This window comes from Aethalodelphis obliquidens, unplaced genomic scaffold (genome assembly GCF_003676395.1).
Source record: "Aethalodelphis obliquidens isolate GAN/ISIS:26980383/991018 unplaced genomic scaffold, ASM367639v1 scaffold1, whole genome shotgun sequence".
NCBI lineage: Eukaryota > Metazoa > Chordata > Mammalia > Artiodactyla > Delphinidae > Aethalodelphis > Aethalodelphis obliquidens.
In genome coordinates, this window is record NW_020837945.1 from 106,693,016 (window position 1) to 106,706,530 (window position 13,515).

General features: G+C 40.7%; 1 protein-coding gene and 1 pseudogene across 1 annotated transcript in view; both read left to right on the forward strand.

Moving 5' to 3' along the window:
- Positions 1-13,515, forward strand: part of VEPH1 (ventricular zone expressed PH domain containing 1) — a 209,491-nt gene that overhangs the window by 13,960 nt on the left and 182,016 nt on the right. The window contains exon 2 of the mRNA XM_027113273.1: positions 12,041-12,256. Coding sequence (XP_026969074.1) covers positions 12,041-12,256 — 216 coding nt within the window. The remainder of the gene's footprint in view (positions 1-12,040; positions 12,257-13,515) is intronic.
- LOC113617293 (THAP domain-containing protein 7 pseudogene) lies at positions 5,327-8,468 on the forward strand (annotated as a pseudogene).

Sequence of the window (13,515 nt, forward strand, 5' to 3'; positions counted from 1 at the left end):
ATCTCTTTATTTTTAGTGCAGTGGTATGGAATAAGAAATTATTAGCTTCAAGAGGTTCACAGTAATAAGAAGGTTCCTAACTGGTGCACCTATACCTAATATATTAACATATCAGCTGAACTTACGACCAGTGTGAAGTGATTTATCCTTATGGACAGCTGCTCAACTTTGCTAGTTAGAAATCTTTGAATATATGCCTTTGGTTCAACAATCTCACTGACACTATCCTGTACACTCCAGCGTCATTCCAAGGCAGCTTTTTCAAAATTTCCTAAAAATTCAGTACTCTCTTAGCATGGAAGTTATTGAACTTTGTGTTCATGAACCAAGACACATATATATGCCATGTGCTTTCATTGATTTGCACCTTCAACTTTTACTGAGGCTTGTTTCATCCAAATGAAAATCTCGTTGCTATTTGTTGTTAAATGATTGTTTAGGCATGGTTTAGTATGTTTCTCAATGTCATCTATATAAGCTCTGTGGTAACTGGGTTCCAGGGACCCAATTTAAAATGACTGCTCCAAGGGAGAAACAAAATCTTGGGTGAGGCCATTTCCTTTGACCAAGGACAGTTTTGGCAGGCAAACTTGGCTATGAACCAGCTGAGAAAATGAGTGTCTTTTTCCTAGCAGGGGATTTGGGCAGTGTAGCATAGTCTCCACTACAGTCTACCCCTGGCACCATGTGAGTCCATTTGTTTTATGTAATCATTTCTCCCCATACGGAAGCAGCTTCTCAGAGATGCTGATTGATCTCTACCACTCCAGTTGGTATCAGTGCTGCAATTGGTACTCATCGTCTCAGTGGTAGGCTGAATAATGGTTCCCCAAAGATGTCCACATCTTAAACTCCAGAACCTATGGATTTTACCTTACATGGCAAAAGGGATTTTTCAGATGTAATATAGTTCAGGATCTTGACATGGGGAGATTGTTCTCTTTTATCTGGGTGGGCTTGGTATAATCACAAGGATCCTTGCAGTAGGGAGGCAAGAAAGTCAGAGGCAGAAGAAGGAGATGGAATGATGGAAGCGAGGTTGGAGTGATGTACTTTGAAGATGGAGGCTCATGGAGGCCATGAGTCAAGGAATGCACATAACTTGTAGAAACTAGAAAAGAAAAGGAATTGGATTCTCCCCTCAGAGCCTCCAGATGAACTATCCGTGCTTTAGCCCAATGAGACTCATTTTCAACTTTTTACCTCCAGAACTGTAAGAAAATTAATTTGTCAACACAAATTCTTGAGCCTCTAAATATGTGATAATTCATTACAGCAGCAACAAGAAAGCTGATATAGTCTTCCTCCTCCACCACCTATTCTAGATTCTCCTCACCTTCAGCTTGCACCTCTGCTGATTTAAGTTGCTTCTTAGTTGGGGGACTCAGATGCTTTTTCCTGAGGGATCTGAGACCCTGGTCTCCATGCCCTTCTTAGGCTGCGACTACTCCATTGTCCATTTACATCAAAATTGGGTAAGGGAGTGCCTACAGATGCCCCACTGTGTAACAGCAGCCCAACCTCCTCCTAATGCTGTGGCCAATTACCCTTGCCAGGATGGCAGCTCTTTTTGTTTTCTGCTGGTCTCTTGACTCGGGAACCTGGAGTGGCTGGGTTCCCAGGCTTGTGTATTCTACCCATGGTGAATTCAACACCATGCGATGGTCATTATTTTAGCATGTATGTATGTATATATATTGCTTGTTGGAGAATGGTGGCCCATTCATATAGAGTATTTGGCTGAGTTGCTCCTTCAAAAGCCTATTCTATTGATCTGCTAGTCCAGCAGTTTCAGGTGGTATGTGATAAGAACAAGTGATAGAATCCCATGATCATGTGCTGATTGCTGAACCTCCTTGCTGTAAAGTGGTTCTTTGGTCAGATACAATGTTTTGTGGGATCCTATGTCAGCAGATCACATACTCTGTGACCCCTTAAATAGTAGTTGAGGCTTAAGACCTGGGGGCAGGAAAGGCAAACTCAAACTCTGATTACATCTATTCAATAGGTATTGATGTCTTTTCTGGAGTGGAAAGACCTAAAGCAAAAAAATTGCCATCAAATGATTGATTGGTTTTCTTGAGGGATAGTGCCATTTTGGGGGCTCAGCACTGACCTCTGTTGCCAGCAGACTGCACGCTTAGGCAATGACAATAATAACAAGATCAACCTTGGTAAATAGGAGCTTATGCTGTTGGGTGATGCCTAGCTTATATCCCAAGGCTACTCCATTCATGCACCCATTGGATCACACTGTAGTGGCTATGATAAAGCTGATGTCATCTAAGCCATTCTATCCACTTGTTTTTTTAGTGCCTCTTCTGTGGTTAATGCTCTCATGGGCATTAAAATGGGATAAAAAAGATATCTACACTTTGTGCCAAATTCCATGTATCAAACCACATGTTTCTTGCTCAGAGTTTCTTATCTCTGATCTCTCAATCTTCCTTCTTCCAGGCCCTTGGCCATTCAGCCAAGCCATCTGCCACCACTCATGAGTCTTAGCTCTTACCTGTACGTTCCTTTTTCCATACAAAGTTAATGACCAAGTGCACAGCCTGAAGCTCTGTCCATTGGGAGAATTTTCTCTTATTGTTGTCATTCAAGGTCTACTTCTAACTAGGTCTACATTGTAACAGCAGTCAAATTTTGACTTCCATCCACATACTGAGCTAACCCATCAGTAGTCCAAGTTCAGATGTTTTCCTACTCTGTCAGCAGATCATAAGGGAACCTGCCAAACGACTGTGTCCTGGAGGTGTCATTTCTATAGTAGTAGATGACATAGGAGTCTAGGCTACCTGTTCACACAGTTATTTGTGCCTTCTGGCTTTGTTTGTGTCTAACCCAAGATGTGCCACTTCCTAGCAAAATAACTGAACTCCAAAAGTTAAGAAAAAACAAAATCATAGTACAAAATAAAATGACATACTAAGATCAAATATATCTATCATATCATTTCATCTAAATGGTCAAACTTGTTTGTTATAAGAAAAAGACTTTTAGATGGGATCACAAGGCAAAAGCTAGCAAACAAGAGACATATATTAAATAAAATGATTTAGAAAATGTAAAAATAAAAAGATGAAAAACAATAATTTACTTGATTAAAGTACATGTTAAAATTAATTCAAATTAAAGCAAATCCTTTTGATATTTACAGCAAAACCATATGCCACATATTCAAAACTAATATGAGTTTATTATTATTTTTTGTACCATGCCAAATTACCAAATAAAGCACATGAAATGACACTTTGAGACAAAGTCAACACTGAGTCAAAATTAATCCTCTTTGCTGAAAATTCTGAGAAGCAGTTTGTCCACATATCTGCTAAAGCAGGGCCCTCTGTTCTCAAATGAAGATCTGTGAACTCTGCATGTAATCCCACCATGTTTAAAAAAGAGTGGATATATGTATATGTATAACTGATTCACTTTGCTGTACAGCAGAAACTAACACAACATTGTAAATCAACTATACTCCAATAAAAATTAATTTTAAAAAAGTGCTGACAGAATGATTTGGAATCATATGATCAAGTACTACCTTCTTATTTTTGTATAACCTATATACTAGGCATATCTTCAGCTATTAAGAAGCATTGAATAATGACTACTAAATTGTTTTATACAAAGTTATATTAACAGCCATTCATTTGATGTAAATCAATGTAAAAGTATGTAAAAGAAATGTTAAAAATAAGAAAATGATGCTAGGAAAATGCAAACCAAAAGAAAGAACTCATGATCTTTATATCAGACAAGGAAAAACATATGCCAAAAACACTAAATGAGACAAAGAAAGGAAATTTTTACGACAAAGGATTTGGTTCACAAGTTATAAAGATTAAGAATATCTATGCATCAAATTATATAGCAACAATATTCATAAAATGAAAACTTTAGGAGATACCAGGAAAAAAAGATAAGATACATTAGTTGTAGGAAATTTTAATTCACTTCTCTTGGGCCATAATACATGAAAGTAAAAAAATTTAAATAAGGCTATAAGAAAGATCTTCCAAAATCTTTTATGAAATTGTCATAAAGTTGGTATGAAACCTGACAAAGATAAAGACAAATCCCTCAAATATTGATGCAAAATTATTAAATAAAATATTAATAAACCAAACCCAGTAGCACATTAAAAAATTAATTTCCCAGGATGCAATAGGATATATTCCAGGAATGCAAAGATAACTGACATTAGGAAATTTGTGTCTATAATTTATCATATTAATAGATCTAAGGGCAAAAATAATATATCTATAAATTCTAAAAAGGCATTTAATGAAATTCATTATCCATTCTTGATTAAAAGATAAATTCAATAAAACAGGAATAGATTGGTACTTTCTTAACATTATAAAAAAACAGCATAATGCTGTTTATGCTGTTTCTTAACATTATAAAATATATCTTAACATCACAAAAAAACAGCATAATACTTACTAGAGAAATTCTAGGAGTATTTTCCTTAAAGTTAGGAACTGTACAAGACTTTCTAGTATAATGTAATTCTTTTACATTTTTCTAGAGATTCTAGCCAAAACAATTAATAAGATAAAATTAGCAAAAAGTTTAAAAAGGAGTAGGTAAAATTGCCATCTTTTGCAAATAACATGAGAACATAACTGGAAATCCAAGAGGATCAACTGAAAACACTCTAACATTAAAAGAATTCAGTGAATTGGTAGGGTATTAAATTAGTGTTCAGAAATTGGTAGATTTTATATAACAATAACCAGTTAGTGGAAATAGTCACCAAGAAGAACCAATTTAGAATGTCAACAGTAAGATAAAGTATCTAGATATATAAATAATCTGCATGAATAAATGTGTATGCTCTAGATTAAGAAATCTTTAAAATCTTTCTGAGGGACACAAAAGTGTACCTGAGAAGTAGAGAGGCATGCTATATTCTTACATAGGAAACTCAGCATCATAAATATGTCAGTTATCCCTAAATTAGTTGAAATATTTTAATAAAAACATCATCAGAAATTTTCTTTCTGAACTAGGCAAGATGATTCTATAGCTCCTCTGTGTAGCAGTAGTAGTACTCACAGTAGTGATAATAACAACCAAGAAAAAATATAAAACAGAAGAGTAATGGAGAGACACCAATCTACTTCCACTTATAGGAATTTGTTCTATGCACATGCTCCTGTAAGTGTGAAGTAACTTGCATATGAAGTTAGACAATGCAACATTTTTCATAATTCCAAAGACTGGAAACTGCCTAAATGTTCATCAATAGGGGGCAAATTAAATACACTATGGTACCTCCTTACATTGGTATACTATCCTACCATACACGTGAATGGCGAAACTCTTCATATGTTAGTTTGAAAAGATCTCCAAGATTCAGTATGAAGTGAGAAAGCAAGATGCAGATGTGTATGTCCATTTTGCTACCATTTGTATGTAAAATAAGGAGTGGGGGAGTATATATGTATATGCACGTATGTATGTGTATCATATATTTCTCTACGTACATATGTACATTTGCTTGAATATGTATATAAAGTCTTTGTAAGGATACACAAGAAAGTAATAACTTGGTTCTTTGTGGGAGGGTAATGAGTAGGGGAAAAGGGAGACTTTTTTCTTATTTCCTACTTTTTAAATTAAATTTTAAATTAAGATTCATAAATATATTTTTTCACATAATTAAATTCTGAAAATTAGTGCCAACAAAATCTTCTTTCCTATTCAATTAAAACCAATGAGAATATTATGCTTAGTGAAATAAGTCAGAGAAATACAAATACTATATGATATCACTTACATGTGGAATCTAAAAAAATAATACAAATGAATGTATACAAGACAGAAACAAACTCACAAACATAGAAAACAAACTTGTGGATATCAAAGGGGAGAGGGAAGAAGGGAGGGACAAATCAGGGGTATGGGATTAACAGATATAAATCACTATATATAAAACAGATAAGCAACAAGGATTTACTATATAGCATTATACCCATTATCTTATAATAACCTATAATGGAATATAATCTGCAAAAATACTGAACCACTATGCTGTACACCTGAAACTAACACACCTGAAACTAACATAATATTGTACATTGTGATATATATATCAACTATACTTCAATTTTTTACAAATTAAATAAATGAATAAAACTAATGAACCTTTACTGGGCATCAACTATGTACCAGGTACGATTATATGTTCTGGAAGCACTGTGGTACACAATTTCCTCCTCTTCTTGGAGTCCAGAGAGCTTAGAGAAAATGTTATGGAGCAATCATATTAACCATCTTAGCATTTACAGTTGGAATACAGGCTTCCTTCTGTCTATGGTATTGGTTCTGTTTCATCTGATTTTATGTATATTCCCTTTATTACATAAAGTAACCAATATGATGCTGCTTCATATTTGAAGATGATGCCATTAAAATAACTGCTTTTTACAAGAACAATTATGGCCAAAGATAGTGATTTTAGCCCAATGGTGTTCTCTGTTATTTTTCTCCCCTAAGGATGGTTTCGGTTTTTCTGTTGCTGCAGAGATTTTTGGAAAAGTCAGCATCACTTATTTGCCCTCTAATATTCCATTTTTCTCTATGACTTGGCTCTATAAGTACCTATTTGCTATATAGGTTCTGGCACAAGTAATAAGTCTGCTGCATTAAAATTAAAAATACACTCACCAACAAAGGAGAAAGGTAAAAGAAAATATAATAAACAGTCCACCAAACCAAGTGATGTTCATTCTAGGAATATGGTGATGGATTAATATCCGGAAATTTCATACTATATGATAACGTAACACTTCACATCCATAAGCCAGGTAAGGAAAAAAATGCTTGGTTACCTCTATAGATGCTGAAAGGACATGAAAAAAATTAAAACAAATATTTAAACTTTCAAAATAGAAAGTGGTGCATCTATATGATTTAAAACACAGTATTTTCTTGCTTTTGGCCATAAAATTGTATATATCAAAAATCAGGAACTAAAACCAGAAACTAAACCGCATTCTTTTGTTTATCCTTTTTATGTGAAATAGCTTAGGAACTTCTAGCTGACACAATAAGCCGTGAGATATATAAAAGGTACAGATACAATACAGAAATCTTTCTAGTAAACCCAAGAGAATGATCAGAAAAAATACTACAATTAAGAAGGCTAGAGGGCTTCCCTGGTGGCGCAGTGGTTGAGAATCTGCCTGCCAATGCAGGGGACATGGGTTTGAGCCCTGGTCCGGGAAAATCCCACATGCTGCAGAGCAACTAAGCCCGTGCACCACAACTACTGAGCCCACGTGCCACAACTACTGAAGCCCACGCGCCTAGAGCCTGCGCTCCACAACAAGAGAAGCCACCGCAATGACAAGCCCGTGCACCGCAAGGAAGAGTAGCCCCCGCTCGCGGCAACCACAGAAAGCCTGCCCTCAGCAACGAAGACCCAACGCAGCCAAAAATAAATAAAATTAATAAATTTTTTTAAAAAAAGAAGACAAGCTAAACGGCTCGGTATGACACCTCGCCAGACTTCAGCGCAACAATGGTGAAACCACGTCCCATCACTGCTCCGTGCAGGGAAGTGCACGTGGGACACATGCGAGACGTGCAACCGTGGCATCTTCTTCAACAGGCTTCCCAAGAAGGACAACGAGAGGCGAGGCTTGTGGCTGGCCAACTACCAGTGCCTGGACCCCAGTGGCCAGGGCCTGTGGGACCCAGCACCCGAGTACATCTGCTTCAAACACTTTGAGGAGAACTGCTTTGAACTGGTGGGAATCAGTGGGTATCACAGGCTGAAGGAGGGAGCAGTTCCCACAATATCTGAATGCTTCTCCAAGTTCCGCCCAACGACCAGGACCCAGGGGCACAGTTACCCACTTGGACCTCCTAAAGTCAGCCAGCTCCCGCCACGCAGTAAGCACTGCTCTGAGGGCCAAGGGCCCACAATGCCAACTTCTCCGCCTCCACCTCCTGACGTCACCTGCCTTCCGGCGGAAGAGGCGTCAGCCCCTGCCGCTTTGCCTACCTCCCCCGCTGAGAGGCTGGAGGCTCGCCTCAGTAGCGCCTTCTCAGACCTCTTGGGGCCCCTGGGCGCCCAGGCAGATGAAGTGGGCCGCAGCACTGATCCGGCACCCAAGCGGGAACCGGCAGCCGTCGCCTCTGGAGCCGAGGACCGCCTCCCCCTCGGCCTGCGTGCTGCGCCTCCCGCCACCCGCCGGAGCCTCCATCCAAAACGAGCCCAGCGACCGGATGGGCAGCGGCCTGCTCTGGAAGCGGCGGGCTGAGGCCGCACCTGACGCCCTGGAGAAGGCCCAGCGCCAGCTGCAGGCCTGCAAGCGGCGGGAGCAGAGGCTGACCAAGCTGCAGCAGGGGCGGCGCGGGAGAAGAGGGCCCAGGCGGCTGCCCGCCGGACTGTGCCGGAGCATGCGCAGGACTTTGCCATGCAGCTAAGCCGCAGCGTGGCCTGAGCGAGGGGCTGCCCGTCAGGGTCCAGCCTCTGCCAAACTCAGAATCCTCCTGGAGAGGGACCTGACCTGAGCTGCGTTCACCAGACCTGCCAGATGCCAAAATAAATGGGATTCTAGAAGGAAGCCCTGCTCTCTGGCTCAGCTCCCCACTCACCACCAGGCCTGTCTCATCGGAAAAACCCAAGAATGACGATTACTGACCTCCTGAGGCTGCTATGCTTGGCAAGTAGTGAGGGCCCTACAATGACCTTTCTGGTCCCTGGAGGGCAGGGATGAGGCATGTGGGGAGCAGAGGGACAGGCACGTGGGCAGCCATCCTGGCCTCGACCTGTGTCCTCATTTTCCTTCAGTTCAGCTGGAATGTGGAAGGCCTCCGCTCACCTGTGGTCATCAGGTAACTGTGTGAGGTGACGTACAGCACACGTGACCTCTGCCTCTTGGGCCTCGGCCACAACGGCCCCAAGAGCACCACTGAATTCTTTCTAGTCCTGGAAACAGCCACACGGTGTTGTGAAATTTGCTTTTGGGGGCCCTCGGAGTACAACTTCATTGATTCACATTATGTCTGGGAGAGTGGAACGGCCATTACAGGAGGCGGACGCAGAGCAGGGTTCACAGGTGGTTCCCGAGCCCAAACTCTGAGGCCAGCTGAGGCGCATCTTGCACCGCCGGCTGCTAGCTTGCAGGTGGCTACAGGTGAACTCCCATCGCCTCAGGGCCACCCGGTCACCAGCACACGGCACCCGGGACTCTTCAGCAAGGCCTGAGGAGTGGCAGGTGCTGCATTTACACGGGGCACAACCAGAGGCAGGAAACGAACTCTAAGGCCCAGAAGGTAGACCATCTTTCCCTAAAGTGGCTTCCTGGCAGCTGGGGCAGAAGGGCGCTTGTTCCCAGAAGGGAGGCAGAGTGGTGGCTTCTGCACCGGGCTGGACTCTCAGCACCTTCTGCCGGAACAGGGAAGGACCCGGTGGGGTGGCCTGCCCTCACTTTCCCGGCCCAGGCAGGAGCCTCCAGTGCAGCCCAGGAGCAAGGCAGCCACAGAGGGGCCGGGAGGGCTGGCTCCAGCCCCCCAGGGCTCCGCTCCGGTGGGGAGAGGCCAGAAGTCTGCCTGCATTCCTCCCACCGGCCTTCCAACTACCTGGCGGGGGCACCCCCGGTAGGGGTGGGGAGCTGCTGGCATGAACAGAGAACCAGGCAAGACTGGCTGATCCTGAGGCCTCTGGTGGCACGGCCAGGCCTCAGCTCCAGGAGACCGCGGACTGGAACCCACCAGTGGGGACTGTGTGGCAAGGTTTGTGTGTAGGTAGCACTGCTGTGGCTTTAATGGAGCAAGCCTATGACAAATACTTACGAGAGACAAAAAAAAAAAAAAATTGAACAAGTAAACAGAAGAGACAGCCCTGAATTAGAACCTGATATACACATAAAACAATAACTAGGAAATGCATTATTCAGTGAATAATGATGGGAAAATTAGATGAGCTAATTCATAGAAAATGAACATCTTTACTTACTTCCATAAATGCCAGATAGACTCAAGAGCTAAGTGAATGGTTAAAAGATTAATTTCTAAAATACTAAACATTAAATGTTGTTGAGTTGTTTTTTTTAATGTAGAAAAAATACAGGTAAATTTTTTAAAAATATTTATTTATTTATTTGGCTGTGCCGGATCTTAGTTGTGGCATGCAGGATTTTCGTTACCACGTGCGGGATCTTTTAGTTGCAGCATGTGAACTCTTAGTTGTGGCATGTGAGATCTAGTTCCCTGACCAGGGATCAGACCTGGGCTCCCTGCATTGGGAGTGTGGAGTCCTGGCCACTGGACCACCAGGGAAGTCTCCAGGTAAATTTTTATTAAACCTTTGAATAAAGAAAACATGAAGTTAATAAAAAGCTATTAAACGAATCACAAAGAAAGGGAGGGAGGGAGGGAGGGAGGAAGGAAGGAAGGAAGGAAGGAAGGAAGGAGTGCATGTAGATGGAGATTTATATGAGCATAGAGTACATCTGTCAAATACGTGAGAAATTGGTGAGCATGGTTTCCCCAGGGAAGGGAACTGAGGTGAAGGGGAGACTAACTTTTCAGTGTAAATCTTTTCCTTGTGTCTTTTGTATTTTTGTACCATGTCCATGTATTATCTTTTCAAAAAACTAAATAATTTAACTAACTTTAATTTCCAATTTAAAAAAGGAGAAACAATAAAGTCCCCAAAGACTGATAGATTTGGCTATCTAAAACCTTAGCATGTCAATAAGAGCAGCAAAACAACTAAAAATAATGTAACATGGGGACATATTCACAACCAATATGCCAAAGGTTGACATAATATCCTTAATAGAAAAAGATATTATTTCACCAAAGAAGGACCAAAAAAAAAAAAAAAAATGAAGTCATTTAAGGAAAAATAGACATAAGATACAGTGGGCAATTCCCAGAGGAGGAAATACAAATGACAAATAAAACGTGTGAAAATATTCAACCTTACTTCTGATCAAGAAATTCCAAGGAAAACAGCAATGAGATACTGTTTTTCACTGATCAAATTAGCAAAAATTAAAAATACTGTGTTCTTGCAAAGGTACAATGGGCAGAGCTCACTTTAACCCAACTGATGGGAGTATAAATCAGTAAGACCTTTCTGGAAAATAGTTTGGCAGTATGTATCATGAGCCTTAAAATGTTCCTGAGTTTTGTCTCAGAAATTTCCACTTCTGGTGAATCTGGACTATACATAATCTACAGCATGGAGAGGGCTTCACGCACAAGATATTTACTGCAACATTAGTTGTAAGAGTAGAAAAAAGATCAAGCTAGAGCCTGCAGTTGGACAGGAAAGCCCCACCACTTCCTGGCTCTAATGGCACATGACTGTGCAAGAGTCTAAGCTCTTCCCTGCTCTGTTTTGTGTTCAGTTTTACCAATCCACCACACAGAGTTCACAGGCCAATTTTCCAAGTTAAAGTGATGGACCTATTTTTCACATTTAGATTTTTTGAAGGGTCATATTACCTCTCCATAAAGATCATTAGGTATTTGAGGAAGAATTAAAATAGGAGAATGGAAGGAAATTTGGTTGGGGAGAGCTACAATGGACTTGGTAGTTATTTGAATTGAAAAGGAAGAGATGAAATGATAAGTTCTGTTATGTGCAGAAAGAGAACACTCCTGAGGGGAAATTGGAGAGTAATTTGAAACATTTCACAAAAGTTGCTGAAATGTCAGAGCAAAAAGTAAACCCTGACCTCTAATGAACTTAGAAACTGAAATAGCCTGAAATTTGAACCCACGTGCAAGTGAATAATTAAGCTCCTTTGGACTCTCTCTGCTCCCTGTCTGTGTATCTGGGATAGTACGAACCTGCTCCATTTTAGCACGTTTGCAAATCTGCCTAGTCCACAAAGTACTCATCTCCAAAGAAGGAGGTATTGCATTGGGCTTTACAACCTCATCCTTTAGCCGCAGTGTGGCACACCCATTTGCTAAGTGACTGAGTTCATATTTTGTAGGTCCTTCAAAGGATAACTTTCCAGAGTATTATTTAACATGAAGGTTTTCTTTCAAACAGGATTACCAAACCAATAACAATGACCAAGCAGTGGTTGAAATCTGTATCACACGAATCACAACAGCCATCAGAGAAACAGAGTCGATTGAAAAGCATGCAAAGGCCCTTGTGGGGCTCTGGGACTCCTGCCTGGAACACAACCTGAGACCGTCCGGGAAAGACGAAGACACTCCCCACGCAAAAATCGCGTCTGATATCATGAGTTGCATTTTACAGGTACGTCAGTGTTCAGCATCATGCTATTTGAGACCGGCTTGGCAGCTTAGGTGAGCACGTGGTGTCTCTGAACCGAGAGCCAATGTTTCTGTAGCATTCAGATACTGTAAAAAGACACCACCAACCATCAGTAGCTAAGCTGAGCAGGCTGGTAATTAATAAACCGGGAAGGTTGTACTGAGCCCCTACTGTATGCAAGACACACTGAGGGGAATTCAAAGTAACACCACAGCAAGCTCTGATCTATTTGGAGAGATAAGACGTGTACATATAAAAAGCTAACAGTAAAGCACTGTGTGTCCAGGTCCAAATGAGGAACATTGGAAAATTCAGAAAAGGAGACCAAAGAGGGGGTAGAGGCTGAGTTGAGGGGCAGTGAGCTTGGAATATGTGGAGAGAAGCGGCTAAGTCATTTTTAAGTGCATTTCTGTATGTACTGTGAATTTTCCATTATAATAATATTTGCCTGTTCTGACCATGTTTAAGTTCTTTCCTTTGGCATAAACATGAATTTGGAATTTTGGCTTAGCCATGAAATAATTATCTAAAATTAAAATGTTGGACAAGTCACATAACTTCTAAGCCACGGTTTCCTCCCTACAAAATGCAGATGAAGTGACATTGTGACAAATTTTACCAACCAGTAATGTTGATAGTTGTTTCTTTAAAAAGAATTCTGTGGTCAAATAAGTTGGGAAACACTGAATTCAGTTTTTCCCTTTTGAGCTGTCACAATGTTTCATAGCACATTAAAAGCTCTGAAAAGTTCTGCAATAAAGAAAGCTGGTTAATTGTTTAGAACAGCATTTTGCAGTCTGATTTGACCATGTAACTTCCTTCCCCATCTCACCCCAACACAACGTTTATGAGCATCCCTCAGAACTAGTGTTCTATTGAGCATAGGTCAGGAAATTCCAGCTATGTTAAAGTGTTTAGCACTGTGTGTAGCAGCTAATATTAGCTTCCTTTCTTCTGTTTTTCCTCACAGTTGTCTGTGTTTAACTGAAACATATTGCATTTTGTCTGCTCAGTTCCAGGACTGGTCAACTGAACAAAAGAGTCTCCACACACTATCATACTGTTTTTCCTTTGTCCCCAGGGTTAGAGATGGGAGGGGAGGAAATGGGAATTTCAGCGAAATTAATGGAAGATTAATGCTTTTGGATATAATAACAAAGACCTAACACACCTTTTCTTCATTGATTATTCTTCTATTTTTATCTTGAGTATTTATTAATTTTTAAATTTTATTTATTTTT